Source organism: Aotus nancymaae, unplaced genomic scaffold, assembly GCF_030222135.1.
Source record: "Aotus nancymaae isolate 86718 unplaced genomic scaffold, 86718_ANA_hifiasm-v0.15.2.pri h1tg000029l, whole genome shotgun sequence".
NCBI classification, from domain to species: Eukaryota; Metazoa; Chordata; class Mammalia; order Primates; family Aotidae; genus Aotus; species Aotus nancymaae.
In genome coordinates this window covers 32,608,753-32,624,958 of record NW_026988442.1, presented here as the reverse complement: position 1 = coordinate 32,624,958, position 16,206 = coordinate 32,608,753, and the positions used below count along the sequence as shown (strand labels likewise).

Sequence of the window (16,206 nt, the reverse complement as noted above, 5' to 3'; positions counted from 1 at the left end):
CCTCAGGTGATCCGCCTGCCTCTGCCTGATGGGATTACAGGTGTGAGCCACTGCACCCCAGCAACAGTGACATATCTAATCCATGCATTCTCAGTGGAGATGGCACCACTCCCAAGGGTGGCAGGGGGTGGGTGGCAAAAAGTTTTTGGGGGTCACGGAGAGAAGCATTCTTACGGCAGTGGTTTGTGGTCCTCCAAAGCCTAACTCTGTGGGTTTAACTCTTACCCAGAGTAGTTTTTAAAAATTTGTTTCATTTTTAGAGACAGGGTCTTGCTCTTGAGAGAGAGAGAGAGACACGGGGTTTTGCCATGTTGGTCTGGTTGGTCTCAAAATCCTGACCCCAGGTTATCCGCCCGCCTCTGCCTCCCAAGTGTTGGGATTACAGACGTGAGCCACTGTGCCTGGCCTAACTTAAATTTATTTTTTATAGAGACGGGGATTTGCCTTGTTGCCCAGGCTGGTCTGGAACCCCTGGTCTCAAGTGATCCTCCTGCTTCAGCCTCCCAGAGTGCCAGGATTACAGGCATGACCCACCATGCCCAGCCTATTCTTGAGTAATTCTTCTTGTTGATACTGTTTTTCTGTTGTGGGAGTCATCATGAAAACAGTGGGTGAGAACACTGGGCTAGTTTAGTCCTGTCTTGCTGTTGAAATTGCAGATGCTGCCAACTGAGGCCCCAGCTTGCCTCACTTCATCACAGCCCTTTGCCTCCTTTACACATTCATGATGTGCTCAGCAGTCAGTGCCAACCCACCTGGGGTTTTGAGGGGGGTTCCTTTTTTTTTTTTTTGAGACAGAGTTTTGCTTTTGTTGCCCAGGCTGGAGTACAGTGGCACACTCTCGGCTCACTGTAACCTCCTCCTCCTGAGTTCAAGCAATTCTCCATCCTCAGCCTCCTGAGTAGCTTGGATTATAGGTGTGTGCGCGCCACCATGCCTGGCTAATTTTTGTGTTTTTAGTAGAGCGGGGCATCAGCTCGTTGGCCAGGTTGGTCTCGAACTCCTGACCTCAGGTGATGTGCTGGCCTCAGCCTCCCAAATTGCTGAGATTATAGGTGTGAGCCACTGCACCCATCCTGGGGGTTCGTCCTTACCTGTCTTACCACCCCCTACTGACCTGTAAACTTCTTAAGAGCAGAAACCGTATGCATGTAGTGTGTCATCACATGCTTCCCACACAGGGCAGTATGGAGGGTGCCCAGTAAGGACCGCACGAGACCCTTGACCTAGCAGGAGCAGAAAGCGTTAAGAACTGTCGCCTAAACAGTCTTGTGAACGGTTTTGCTGTTAAATGCTGTCAGCCCTCCATATCCTTGGGTTCTGCCTCAGTGGATTCAACCAACCAACTGTGGGACTGAAATATTTGGGGAGAAAAATGGATGGTTGTATCTGTACTGAACATCTGCAGACTTTTTTTCCTTATCATCATTGCCTAGATAATACAGTATGACAACTATTTACATAGCATTTACTTCATATTAGGTATTATAATAATGTAGGGATTTTTTTTTTTTTTTGAGACAGTTTGTTTTTTTGAGACGGAGTTTTGCTTTGTTGCCCAGGCTGGAATGCGATGGCTCTCTGCTCACTGCAGTTTCCGCCTCCCGGGTTCAAGCTATTCTCCTGCCTCAGGACTACTTGGGATTACAGGTGCTCACCACCATGCCCGACTAATTTTTATGTTTTTTTTTGGTAGAGACAGGTTTTGCCATGTTGGTCAGGCTGGTCTCGCTCCTGACCTCAGGTGATCTGCATGCCTCAGTCTCCCAAAGTGTTGGAATTCGCTTGAAATGGGGAGGCAGAGGTTGCAGAGAACCTAGATCACGAGACTGAACTCCAGCCTGGGTGCAAGAGTGAGACCTCTGCCTAAAAAAAAAAAAAAAAAAGAAACTATAAGGGAGGCTGTGCATAGTTTACACTACGATTACTACAAATTAATGGTGCTACAAATACTGTGAATACTGCAAATACTACACTATTTTATATTAGGGGCCTGAGCGTCAGTGGATTTTGGTGTCTATTGTGGAGTGGGGGGCGGTCCTGGAGCCAGTGTTCTTTGGATACTGAGGGACAACTTTAATTTAAAAAATGACCTTATTTCCCCCATAGGTAAATTGTTGACTTCATAGATGACTGTGGGATTCTCCCATGGAGATGTGTCCTGATGGTGTCCCTCGTATAGGTGTCTGGCACATACCTGTATGCGCAAAAAAGTAACTCAGTGTCCAGGGCCATCTTCCCCTGGGCAAACTCGATGAAACCACAGTGCCTTCCTTTATCAGATAGAAGCTCTGCTGGTTTGTGCTCCCCAAAGAGACAAAATCAGTTTTACACATTTCAGTTTGTGTTAGTTTTAAATTGAGGATTCTGCGTGGTGACAACACTCTATCAAGAATTGCTTGATGCTGATTGGTTCAGTAGAGATAGCGAATTAAAAAACAATTGCTTTCACACACTCCAGTGGCTTTTACAAAAATTGTGATGAAATAGTAATTTTTACTGCCTTTTGATTAAAAGTGTTCGTTTTTTCCACCCATGGTGCTTAAAATGGACATGAATCAAAACTTTCTCTTTACTTAAAGGGGGAAAAGGCTCTGTGTGGTACAAGTCAGATTCTCTCTTTTTTTTCCCCGCCTCTTTGAGACAGGGTCACACTGTTGCCCAGGCTGGAGTGCAGTGGTGCGATCACGGCTCACTGCAGCCTCAACCTCCTGGGCTCAAACAATCCTGCCTCAGCCTTCCGAGTAGCTGGGACTAAAGGTGCATGCCACCATGTCTGGCTAATTTTTTATTTTTAATAGAGATTAGATCTCACCATGTTGCCCAAGCTGGCAAATCCTCTTTAAAGCGATTTAAAAAAAAAAAAAAAAAAAAAGCAACACTTTTACATAGTTTGTTTCATGATTTTGTATAGGTTTTAAAGTATTTTGGATGCCAGTTCTTCTGGCTTTTTAATTCTTTCTAGTGACAGCCCAGACAATTTTAGTTTGAGTGACATCAGCAAAATTCTGGGCTAACATGTTGTCATAAAAACAATTCAGTTGTAACTGTGCAAACAAACTGCGGGCGACTGTGTGACGGTGTGTTGTGGTTACATTATCAGTGTCAGGAGTCTTAAATCGGCCTCTTAACAACCTATAACACCTCTTACCTAGTTGTTTGACCTTAATTCTAATATGTGTTTTTTTTTTTTCCCAATCAGGAAAAAGGCCTGTGTCATATCAACACTTATCTAACAACATGGTACAAAAGAGAAACTATGAGAATTTTATTGGGAACACACATTACCGTCCAAATGACAAAAAAACTTAATTCACTAATTTAGGGGATAAAAGGTGAGCATATGTTTTAGTTAAAAACACTAGATCGGCCGGGCACGGTGGCTCAAGCCCCTTGGGAGGTCAAGGCGAGCGGATCACCTGAGGTCAAGCATTTGAGGCCAGCCGGGCGTGGTGGCCGGTGCCTGTAGTCCCAGCTACTCAGGAGGCTGAGACAGGAGATCCCTTGAACCCGGGAGGCAGAGGTTGCAGTGAGCAGATTGCAGATTGCACCACTGCACTCCAGCCTGGGTGACAGAGCAACGTTCCGTCCACGAAAAAGAAAAAATTAGGTTTGGTTTTTACTTGATTGGAAATAAACCATTAACTTGTCTAACATAATGTAACAAAATTGCTTTTAAATTTGATTTGGATTTTTAGATGTTTTAAAATTAGAGTCCTCAGGATCTTTGGATGTTAGTGATGATAATAGGAAAAACAGTCATGGCCACTGGAATTTACTGAGCATTGACTTTGTGCTAGGCATTGAAGGACAGTTTGGTTCTGTTTATTATACTTTCTTAAGTAAAGAATTTTCTAAACTATATTTAGTTTCGATCTTAATCACTTTAAAAATGTTTTTTTCCTTAGGTCTTGGTGCACATCAGGGCTTACTCTCCGTGAAATTGAATTGTAGTTCATCCTTTGAGAAGCGAATGGTGAAAGCTACTGAAATAAGCTGTGATTATACTGTACATAAAACATACAAGGAATCTGCAAGGAACACTACAGTTTTGTAAAGTTGTTCTGTTAACTTTTGTACCAAATAGCAATAAAAACTAGTTGAAACAGTTGGAACCTACATACATGGGGACTGGAAAGCTCTATTTTGTCCCTGAATAATATTTTTTTTAGAATCGACCAAATAAGAAGTGGAATTTCTGCATACTTGAGCGCTGCTGAAAAATCATTTGGGTTGGGGGAGGGTGGGGGAAAGTATATAATGCTTGCACCTCAGGTAAAAATCTGTAAATACCTAAGTTGTAAACCTGCTTGTTCAAATACTGTGTGTATTCCTTTTCTCTAATACAGCTCATCACTTGGAGCAGTTTCTGCTATTGTGCTCTTTCATTTAAAATGTATGTTTTTTTTTTAAACTCTCAATGATTTTGTATTATGTTGAATCCTCTGAAATCTATTGTTGTCTTAAAATTGTTAATGGAAGTATTGACCCTCTATGAATATGTGCTGCAGATAAGGAGGTCAGCCATTCTGAATTTGGCAGCATTTTATTGCAAGTTTCAGCATGTCAGCTGGGGAAGGCGCCTTCTTCCTTGCCTCTCCAGATTGTCCTGGAACCTCCAGGATCCTTGACTGAGGGGGTTGGGATGGCTTACAGGATTTTTAAGTGAGTGTGTCTACAGAGAAGCGTTTCCTCTGTAGAGGAGAGCCACATCGTGTAAACATAAACTGTATGTGCAGTTACTTAAATTTGTTTCTATCAAGTCATTTTTGTTGGAAAGTTCAGTGTTTGGGGGTATTTGCCTAAAATTAGCATATAAAAGCATAAATGCTAAATTATACATGTGGATTGCAGATTTTGGAAACAGTTTTAAGGGAAAGTTTTTGGGGAACGTTTTAGGTTTGTATGTGGTAGTCTTAGTGTGTCTGGCATTTGGGTGAGCTGTGGACAGACACACTGAAGTTGACTATAGACACATTGATTCTGAAGACGGAACTGCTGGCTGAGCCTCCTGGGAGTCGAGAAAGAGAAAATCTGTTTCTGGACCTCAGTTACCTTCCCATTTTCGGTTGCTTGGAAGCAGTAACATTTTTCTCAGTGCACATGCAATTTGGGTTTTAGAGAAGATGGCCACCAGCTGGCTTCCTAGATATTTTAAATTTTTGTTCTTTAATGCGCTGGCCATGGCTGAGTTTATTAGTACATGGGCATAGCGACTACGAAAGACTTTATTAAGAAACTTTCAAAAATAAGTTTGCACTGTTCATTTTTCTGGCCTTCCTCTTCTCCATAGAGCAAGGGTAAAGTTCTAGAAGAATTTTTTTTTTTTAAATTATGCAACGTAAGATGTCCTTGATAGGAATCTTAGCTCCTGTGTTACAAGGGAGAACTAATTTGAGATCAGTCTGCTGGCATTGCAATGAAGTGCTTTGTATCAGGAAAGTGTACACTATTGACCTTTTTTCCTGTTCACAAGCTGAGCCATATGTACATAATCTAGATTTTGTTTTCATAGTTTTGCACTTTTATAGCCTATTTTTGAAGATTAACACATTTGCAAGATGATTGACTCAATCTTTGCCTAATCCAATGAGTGTTACAGAGAGCTTGCTGTGACTAGAAACATAAATCTTAAAAGGGGGTATGTGATAATGGAGGGCTGGAATTTAAACCTGCATTTAAAAAAAAAGAATCACCAAATCTATTTGAAAACAAGTCAGTTTGTGTCATGCTGGAATTTTTTGGACTTTCAAATTTGTCTTTTTAACCACATTTTTGAATGTATAAAAATACCAATTATTTTCCTACAGCCCTTTGTACTTCAAAATATGTCTTTGTGTCCATCAGTATTAACTTGGTATACTACTGGTTTTATATGTGTTTTTTTCTTTGAGACAACAGTACATATAATAGAGGTACAATTTGTGGGATTTTTGTTTATGTATTTATTTCATTCCAGTTTGATTTATTTTAATTGTTGATAAGTTGTCAAACAGTAGACATTACTTGTTTTATTTATGATATATTTCAGCTTAAAGTTATGTTATGATATGTGGAAGTGTAAATATAGATTTGGTGTTTTGCAATCTTGGGTTTCAGTGTTTGTTGTGTTTCTGATTTTCTTTTATTTAACTTTTTAGTTTTCTTTTTTTTTTTTCTTCAGTTGTGGTCTCTGTCACCCAAGCTGGAGTGCAGTGGTACAGTCACAGCTCACTGCAGCCTCAAACCCCTGGGCTCAAGTGATCTCCAGCTCTCAGCCTCCCAAGTAGCAAGCTGTCACACATGGCTTCTAAACACAGTTTTAAGGCCACATGGCTCACACCTGTAGCTGTAGTCCCAGCACTTTGGAAGGCCAAGGCGGGTGGATCACTTGAAACCAAGAGTTTGAGACCAACCTGGCCAACAGGGTGAAAGCCCGTCTCTACTAAAAATAGAAAAATTAGGTGTGCTGATAGGAGCCACTGCACTGGGCCTAATTTTATCTCTGAAGTTCTTCAGTATCTCTACCAGATAAGAACTTTTCGTTGTCACACGAAACTATTTGAACAAGGATTTCTCATAATTATCTCCTAGTCCATGTCCATGTTTCCTGGTTGCCTCAGAAACGTCTTAGAGGTGGCTGGATGCCCTCAGGATCCAAACAAGACCTGTTGCATTGAGTGGACAGGCTTCTTAAGTTTCTTTTAATCTGACCCTACCCTCGGCCCCAACATATATTTTATCACATTTTATGTATTGAAGAAACTGGATCGTTTGTCCTGTAGAAGTCCTCACATTCTTTTTGATTTTAACTGCATATTTGTGGTTTCATTTTACCAGTTTGGCCTCTAGCAAATCTAGACTAATGGAGATTTGGGTTCAGTGTGAGGGGGTTGGGGCTATGTCCTTTCTCTTGCTTGGCCACTCAGACATGCAGCATTTGGTTTTCCAGTCTGTAGTGACGGCTCGATACGTGGTTCAGGTGTGTTCACTGGCCATCCGTCCGTCCTAAAGTTCCTGCCAACCTTTTTTTTTTAAGTTTTTTTCTTTTTTGTTTTTGAGACAGTCTCGCTCTGTCGCCCAGACTGGAGTGTAGTGGCACAATCTCGGCTCACTACAACCTCTGTCTCCTGGGTGACAGGGTAAGACTCTGTCTCAAAAAACCCAAAATGCAAGACGTTTCGGATCCCACCTCTACTGACCCACACCTGGGAACTGGCTTTATCCGAGAATCCTGGGTTCCTTTTATGGGAAGCTGTAATGAGGGCGATTTGGCCGCAAAGGGTACTAACTCCTACCTGGGTGCTTGTGCTCCTGGCCTTTTTAATGTAAGGAAAAAGGAAATAAATACGATCAAAAAGGAATCCTCAGTGAATTATACTGCTATTTCCAACTAATGTTTTAGCCTTTTTACTTTGATTTTATTTTTGATTTTCTGAAAACCTGGGTTCCTGATGATAGTAACATGATGGCTCTACTCTACCGTATAACAAACACGACGCCAGAGTTATTACTCATAGCACTGCCCAGTGAGCCTTTCAGATTTCTTTCTGTAGTTCTGTTTGTCTATAGTTTTCAAGTTGTCCCTGACTGGCAGAATCATTGAGAAATTGTTAGGAATGCAAATTACTGGGTTTGCCCTAGACTTGCTCCATCAGGAACTCTGCAAGTCTAGTCCTTGCACCTGCGCGCCAGGGGCAGGGCTTGTATTTTACAGGGAGGATGTCACAGCAAAGCTAAAGGACACCGCTGTTATTTGGATTTTTCTTTCCAGTGATGCCAAAAGCCCAGTTTTTGTTTTGTTTTGTTTTGTTTTAGGTGGAATCTCACGCTGTTGCCCAGGCTGGAGTGCAGTGGTGCAATCTCAGCTCACTTCAACCTCTGTCTCCTAGGTTCAAGCGATTCTCCTGCATCAGCCTCCTGAGGTATTATAGGTGTGTGCCATCATGCCTGGCTAATTTTTGTACTTTTAGTAGAGACAGGGTTTAATTGTCTTGGCCAGGCTGGTCTCTAGCTCCTGACCGGAAGTGATCCGCCTGCCTCAGCCTCCCAAAGTGCTGGGATTACAGGTGTGAGCCACCTCGCCTGGCCCCCAAAGCCCAGTTTAATTAAAAGAAGACAAAAAGAAATTGTCACTGCCATTGTTTTCTTCACTTTGCCCCCAGGTGTGAGGCTCTCAGTGCCAGGGGCAGGGCTTGTATTTTACAGGGAGGATGTAAGGCAAGAAAGCCGAGGGGAAAATAAATGACCGTGGGAAGGAGGAGTCAAGTTCTAAGAGACAGGATTTGGCCCTGGAGGGAGAAGGGGGAAAGCCAGTCCTGAAGGAAGGGAAGGAGTCGCTCAGGCTCTAGGTGGGGTGGAGCTGAGGCTGGAGCCGCTCCCCTCTCCTCCTGGTTCTCTCACCCCTTCCTCCTGCCTGCTTGTCTCCCCACTTCTCTTCCCTCTACCCTTCATTTGCATATAGGTCCATCAAGAACTTCTGGGCCAGGCACCATGGCTCATGCCTGTAATCTCAGCAATTTGGGAGGCTGAGGTGGGTGGATCACCTGAGGTCGGGAGTTTGAGACCAGCCTGATCAACATAGAGAAACCCCATCTCTACTAAAAATAATCCAAAAAAAATTAGCTGGGCACGGTGGCGCACGCCTGTAGTCCCAGCTACTTGCGAGGCTGAGGCAGGAGAATTGCTTGAACCCAGGAGGTGGAGACTGCAGTGAGCTGAGATTGCACCACTGGACTACAGCCTGGGCAACAGTGAGAGACTCGGTCTGAAAAAAAGAAAAAAAAATTAGCTGGATGTGGTGGCACATGCCTGTAATCCCAACTACTCCAGAAGCTAGAGGCAGGAGAATTGCTTGACCCCAGGAGGCGGAGATTGCAATGAGTTGAGATTGTGCCATTGCACTCCAGCATAGGCAACAAGAGCGAAACTCCATCTCAAAAAAGAACTTCTGGAAATGGACAAGGCTGAGTGCAACTTGTGGAACCTAAAGATGACTAGCAAGGAAAATTGATCCAACATCCCCGAAATGGGAATGAAACTCGGGATGACGGTGATCGCAAGGCTTCTGGAACTTCTATTCAGATGCAAGTTTATTTGTTTTGTTTTTTGTTTTGCGATTTTTGAGACAGTCTCACTTTGTCTCCCAGGCTGGAGTGCAGTGGTACAATCTCAGCTCACTGCCACCTCCACCTCCCGAGTAGTTGGGACTACAGGTGTGCACCACCACACTTGGCTAATTTTTGTGTTTTTAGTAGAGATGGGGTTTCACCATGATGGCCAGGTTGGTCTCAAACTCCTGGCCTCAAGTGAACCACCTGCCTCAGCCTCCGAAATGCTGGGGTTACAGGTGTGAGCCACCATACCCAGCCCAGATGTACCACACCCAGCCCAGATGCAACTTTAATGCCACAAATACCCCCTTGGGTGTGCCAGGTGATGCCAATTATTCTGGTTACAGATTTTGTTAAGTACAGAAATGATGGTAGTACATGAACAATAATACCAATAGTTTGATACTTTAAAATAGCATAGACTGGGCGTGGTGGCTCTTGCCTGTAATCCCCGCACATTGGGAAGCCAAGGTGGGAGGATCCCTTGAGACCAGGAATTTAAGAACAGCTTGGGCAACATAGTGAGACCTCATCTCTACAAAACAAACAAATAAAGTAAAACTAGTGAAAGTGCAAAAGCCTGCCGAGAATGGAATGGCTGAGTAAACTGTGGCATCTCGTTGCAGTGGTCAGTATACAGTGACAAGAATGAATGATCTACAGTCATAGAGTCACATGGAGAAACCTTGCAAAAAGGTGTGCAGATGATGGATCTATCCATAAATGAGGGTAGAGGGAAGAGAAGTGGGGAGACAAGCAGGCAGGAGGAAGGGGTGAGAGAACCGGGAGGAGAGGCGAGTGGCACCGGGTTTCTGAGCAAAGGACACGAGACACAAGAGTGTGCTCCGTGTAACTCCACTCATGCAACAGCAACCTACGCTGCTGGAAGGCAGGGTGGTGTGTGCGATGCTGGTGGTGGACAGACAGCAAGGGGGACGGGGGCTTCCGTTTTGTGGTCTGGGTGATGGTTTATTTTGTGAAAATAAATTGAAGTCTACACTTATGATTTGGGCACTTTTTGCTTTTTTTCATATACATATATATATCTACACACACACACACACACACACACACACACACGTGAGACCCTCGCTTTAAAACAAAAAAATTGAACATTATATATATATATATTTGTTTTAAAGCGAGGGTCTTACTCTGTCACTGGGATGCTGGGGTGCAGTGGGGCAATCATAGCTCACTGCGGCCTTGAACTCCGAGCTCAAGTGATCCTCCTGCCTCAACCTCCTGAGTAGCTTATACTACAGGCATGCACCGCCATACCTGACTAATTATAAAGATCTTTTAAAAGTTTTTTTTTTTTTTTTTTTTTTTAAGAGATGATCTGTAGACAGACCAGGCTAGTCTTGAACTTCTAGCCTCAAGTAATCCTCCTGCCTCAGCCTCCCAAAGTGCTGGATTACAGGCATGAGCCACCATACCTGGCTGTATTATACTTCAATTTTTAAAAATGAAAAAATAGCAGAGTAAACTATGAACAAATTGAGGTTATGACTCACAATACACCTCTTTTGTTTTTATTTTTTTGAGACAGTATTGCTTTGTCACCCAGGCTGGAGTAATGCTGCTCTGAACGTTGCTGGACAAGTTTTTGTCTGAATGTCTTTTTTAAGTTCTTTGAGTGTATAACTAGGAGTGGAACTGCTTGCTCACATGGGTCACCCGGCCTCCTTTTTTCTTTTACTTTGCAATATTACGACTCCATATTAGTGTTATACTCTTTTAGTCTAAATAATAGTGCTTACTTTTTTTTTTTTTTTTTGAGATGGAGTCTCGCTCTGTCGCCTAAGCTGGAGTGCAGTGGCATGATCTCGGCTCACTGAAACCTCTGCCTCCCGGGTTCAAGTGATTCTTGATTCTTTTGCCTCAGGCTCCTGAGTAGCTAGGATTACAGGCAGGCACCACGATGCCCAGCTAATTTTTGTATTTTTAGTAGAGGCGGGATTTCACTATATTGGTTAGGCTGGTCTCGAACTCCTGACTGTGATCTGCCCGCCTTGGCCTCCCAAAGTGCTGGGATTCCACGCGTAAGCCACTGCTCCCAGCTTTTTTTTTTTTTTTAGATGGTCATGCTCTGTCGCACAGGCTGGAGTGTAGTGTCACAGCCATAGTTCACTGAAACCTCAAATTCCCGGGCTCAAAGGATCTTCTTATCTCGGCCCCTGCAAGTAGCTGGGACTATAGGCATATGCCACCCTACCCAGCTAATCTTTGATTTTTTTTTTTTTGTAGCAACAAAGTCTCGCTATGTTGCCCAGGCTGGTCTCAGACTCCTGGCCTCAAGTAATTCTCCCTCCTTGGCCTGCCGAGGTGCTGGATAACAGGCGTGAGCCACCATGCCTGGGCAAGTCTTCAGTGAATAAATCTAACTAATTACACCTTTTATTTTTTGTTTTGTCTTGTTTTTTTGTTTTGTTTCTGAGACAGGGTCTCACTCTGTTGCCCAGGCTGGAGTGCAGTGGTGCAGCCTTGGCTCACTGCAGCCTCCCCTTCTTGGGCTCAAGCGATCCTCCCACCTCAGCCTCCCAAGTAGCTGGGACTTCAGGCATGTACCACCATGCCTGGCTGATTTTTGTACTTTTTGGTATAGATGGGATATTGCCATATTGCCTAGGCTGGTTTTAAACTCCTGGGCTCAAGTGATCCTCCTGCCTTGGCTTTCCAAACTGTTGGGGTTCCAGGCGTGAGCCACCGTTCCTGGTCTGAATAAATATATTTTGAATAAATGAACGAATGATATTGGTTGAGGAAATCCTTAATAACAAAGACTACCAAGATATTTATTGGTCTAGTCAATGACTTTGTATCTTATGAACTGTAACATTTGAATACGTTTGAAACTTTGTTGTAAGACCAGGTGCAGTGGCTCACGCCTGTAATTCCAACACTTTGGGAGGCCGAGGCAGGTGGATCACCTGAGGTTGGGGGTTTGAGACCAGCCTGACCAACATGGAGAAACTCCATCTCTACTAAAAATACAAAATTAGCTGGGCGTGGTGGTACATGCCTGTAATCCCAGTTACTTGGGAGGCTGAGGCAGGAGAATCTCTTGAACCCAAGAGGCAGAGGTTGTGGTGAGCCGAGATTGCACCATTGCACTCCAGCCTGGGCAACAAGAGCAAAACTCCGTCTCAAACAACAACAATAACAACAACAAACAACTTTGTTATACATGTGATATAAATTCTGGGCATATAATTGAATTTCTACAGGAACTGAGTTAAAGTGAATGTTTATCAAACTTTTATTTATGCCTAGGAGAATATGCTATATTTTCCTTTTAGCTTTTCTTTTTCTTTTTTGAGATGGCGTCTCACTCTGTCACCCAGGCTGGAGTGCAGTGGTGCAGTCTTGGCTCACTGCAACCTCCACCTCCTGGGTTCAAGTGATTCTCTTGCCTCAGTCCCCCAAGTAGCTGGGATTACAGGTGCCCACGACCTCCATGCCTGGCTACTTTTTGTATTTTTAGTAGAGATGGGGTTTCTCCATGTTGGTCAGGCTGGTTTTGAACTCCTGACCTCAGGTGATCCACCCTCCTTGGCTGCCCAAAGTGTGGGGATTACAGGCGTGATCCACTGTACCTGGCCTCCTTTTAACTTTTCGATCTCTTTTTTCTTTTTCTTTTTCTTTTTTTTTTAAGATGGGGTCTTGAACTCCTGACCTCAGGTGATCCACCCACCTCAGCCTCCCAAAGTGCTAGGATTACAGGCGTGAGCCACCGTGCCCCACTTAACTTTTCTATCTCATACCTACTGTGTGAAGCCTACTATTCTATTTTATTTATTAGGAAACTGAGGCCCGAGGGGGTGTCATCCCAGCAGTGAAGCGTAGATTCACACTCACAGCCTAGAGCAGTCTCTCCTCAGTTGGGTTACCTTCTCTCTCTACAGCAGTCAGAACCCAGACCCTGGGTAGGGACAGCCTTGAGTTTCATTAAAGGCAGCCCATTAGAGAGACGACTTCAAATGATCAGAGGAAAAGGTTTTTCTCCCAGGCACTGGTAATGCAGCTTCTGTCCACAAGAGGGAAGTATTAGCTAAGAATAGCAATTGGTTGCAACTTAGAAACAAAGGCTGCAAGAGAAACTAAAAGAAACCAGCTACTGGATTTCTAGGCCCACTTTAGGAAATTAATCAGCCGCTGTAGAACTCTGGGTAAACAAATATAAACCAGACCAGCCATCAGCTCATACCATCACAGTGAGGATTCCGACCTGTTTAGCTGGAGAGTAAGGGCTCCCAGCATACTCTCCTGTCTACTGGACAGATGTGTCTGGAGCTGCCTGGTAAGATCCCAGGTCTATTCCCTCTAGTACTTATGTTGTGATACACAGATGGTGACCTAAAGGAAAGGGCACTGCTTAGCCTCTAAAGACGTTTCCTTCTTTTTTTTTTTTTTTTTTTTTTTTTTGGTAGGGCAGGCAATTGTATGACATGCTTATTTCAAAAGCAGATGAAGCCAAGCTTGGTGGCTCATGCATGTAATCTCAACACTTCGGCAGGCAGGCCGAGGCAGGAGGATGGCTTGAAGCAAGGAGTTCGAGACCAGCCTGGGTGACACAGCAAGACCCTATCTCTATAAAAAATGAAAAATTAGCCAGACGTGGTGGTATGCGTCTGTGGTCTCAGCTACTTGGGAAGCTGAGGTGGGAGGATTGCGGGAACCTGGGAGGTTGAGGCTGCAGTGAGCTGTGATGGCGCCACTGAACTCCAGCCTGGGCAACAAACTGAGAACCTGTCTCAAAATCAACAACAAAAGCAGATGATAGTAAGCAGGTATGAAGGCCTTTAATTTTGGTGGACAGCCAGAGCTCCCAGAGTTTTGGAATTCATTAACCGGTAGTGTCGAAAAACCTGGTGTCATTGTAAGGATACCAAGTTTTGATTTTGCCAGGTAAGAAAGGGTATTCAAAAAATCCAACTGGCGTTTACTCTCACCATCTTTTCACAAAAGAGAAAGCAAGACAGTTGGAAAAACATAATTGAAGACTGAAGGACTGTCCTTTAAATGGAAAGAAAAAACCCCTCATGAAAAACAAATCAGTGAAAACTTCATTGAGACTTGCATAAAGATCAGTGTTGGAAGGCATTGTTTTAAAGGTGTTAATTCTCTTGGTTTGAGAAAAATTCTTAAGGAAGTCAAGATAACAAAGAAAGAATAACTCATCTGAATTTCCTCAAACAAACTGTACATTTCCACAGACCGGGAAATAGTTCACTGTTACAGAGCATGTCCGATGGGCCGTGCATTTTTCATGCCTTGTCTCATTTAAATCTCACAACTGGCTGGGTGCGGTGGCTCATGCCTGTAATGCCAGCACTTTGGGAGGCTGAGGCGGGTGGATCACGAGGTCAAGAGATCGAGACCATGCTGGCCAACATGGTGAAACCCCGTCTCTACTAAGTAAAGTACAAAAATTAGCTGGGCATGGTGGCACGTGCCTGTAGTCCCAGCTACTCAGGAGGCTGAGGCAGGAGAATTGCTTGAACCCGGGAGGCAGAGGTTGTAGTGAGAGGCGATCGCGCCACTGCACTCCAGCCTGGCGCCTGGAGACGGAGCAAGACTCTGTCTCAAAAAAACAAAAAACAAAATTAGCCAGGTGTGATGGCGCGCGCCTGTAGTTTCAGCTACTCGGGAGACTGAGGCAGGAGAATCACTTGAACCTGGGAGGTGGAGGTTGTGGTGAGCCGAGATCGTGCCAGTGCACTCCAGCTTGGGCGACAAGAGTGAAACTCCATCTCAAAAAATAAATAAATACACACACAAAAATAAATCTTACAACTACTGTTTGAGATAGGAACCTTTTATCATCCCCATCTTACAGATAAGGACACCAGACTGTGCACCTGTACAGAGCTAGTGAGAACATAGTGCTAAGGAGTGGAGCCAGACTGTGGCAACAGCGAATGAGCTTTCCTGTTCTCTGGTCTCTCCAGTTGCTCCAGAAAAGAGAGAGGTTTCTTGGCAAATTAACAACTACCCCTCGCTGGCCATGGAAAAAGGAAATACTCATAATCTCTCAGTTTCGAAGTATTAACATTTGAGGCCTGTTCTTTTCGTACATTAAAACTTTGTTTTGCTGGGCGCGGTGGCGCGTGCCTGTGGTCCCAGCTACTCGGGAGACTGAGGTGGGAGGATCACTTGAGCCCAGGAGTTCTGGGCTGTAGTGCGCTGTGCTGATCGGGTGTCCGCGCTAAGTTCGGCATCAATATGGTGATCTCTTGGGAGCAGGGGACCACCAGGTTGCTTAAGGAGGGGTGAATTGGCCCAGGTCAGAAACGGAGCAGGTCAAAACTCCCGTGCTGATCAGTAGTGGGATGGCGCCTGTGAACAGCCACTGCACTCCAGCCTGGGCAACATAGCAAGATCCCATCTCTAAAAAAACAAAAAACAAAACAAAACAAAACTTTGTTTTGAGATTGCATTTTTTTTTTTTTTTTTGATTCAGGATTTTGCTCTGTTGCCTAGGCTGGAGTGCAGTGGCACAGTCTGGGCTCACTGCAACCTCTGCCTCCCAGGTTCAAGCAATTCCAGCGCTTCAGCCTCCCGAATAGCTGGGATTACAGGCACCTGCCACCACCCCTGGCTAATTTTTGTATTTTTAGCAAAGACGAGGTTTTGCCATGTTGACCGGGCTGGTCTTGAACTTCTGGCCTTAGGTGATCCACACGGCTTGGCCTCCCAAAGTGCTGGGATTACAGGCACGAGCCACTGTGCCTGGCCAAGATTAAACTTTATAATCAAAATTTGATCATTTTTTGGTTACTTAATGGTGTAAGAGAAAACATTTCCCCCAGTTACTAATATTTATTGTAGTCATAATTTTTGAACATTGTAACTCCTTCTACTGATGAATGAAACATATATTTGGACACCACTGTCCTAAACTTAGTCTTGGTTTCTTTGGAGTGTCGTGTTTATAGAAACACTATGTTCACATTTTTGTGCATTTACCTTTGTCCACATTTTAGATTTCCTCATGGTTAGATATTTCAGAAAACTGGAATTACTGGGTCAAAGGCTAGAATATTTTAGACTATCTTAGAGAGTGTTACAAGGAGCAGACATGATGATTTATCAGAGATAGCAAAACTTG

At 44.0% G+C, this 16,206-nt stretch overlaps 1 protein-coding gene across 3 annotated transcripts in view; it reads left to right on the top strand.

The window, feature by feature from the left end:
- ZNF217 (zinc finger protein 217) overlaps positions 1-6,086 on the top strand; it is a 29,089-nt gene extending 23,003 nt beyond the window's left edge. For 2 of the 3 annotated variants that reach the window (XM_064382537.1, XM_064382538.1), the window contains exon 5: positions 3,909-6,086. In XM_064382537.1, coding sequence (XP_064238607.1) covers positions 3,909-4,057 — 149 coding nt within the window. In that variant the 3' untranslated portion in view covers positions 4,058-6,086. Of the gene's footprint in view, positions 1-3,202; positions 3,336-3,908 lie in introns of all 3 variants that reach the window. The other variant, XM_021669116.2, reaches the window with a different exon arrangement.
- The last annotated feature ends 10,120 nt before the right edge of the window (positions 6,087-16,206 follow it).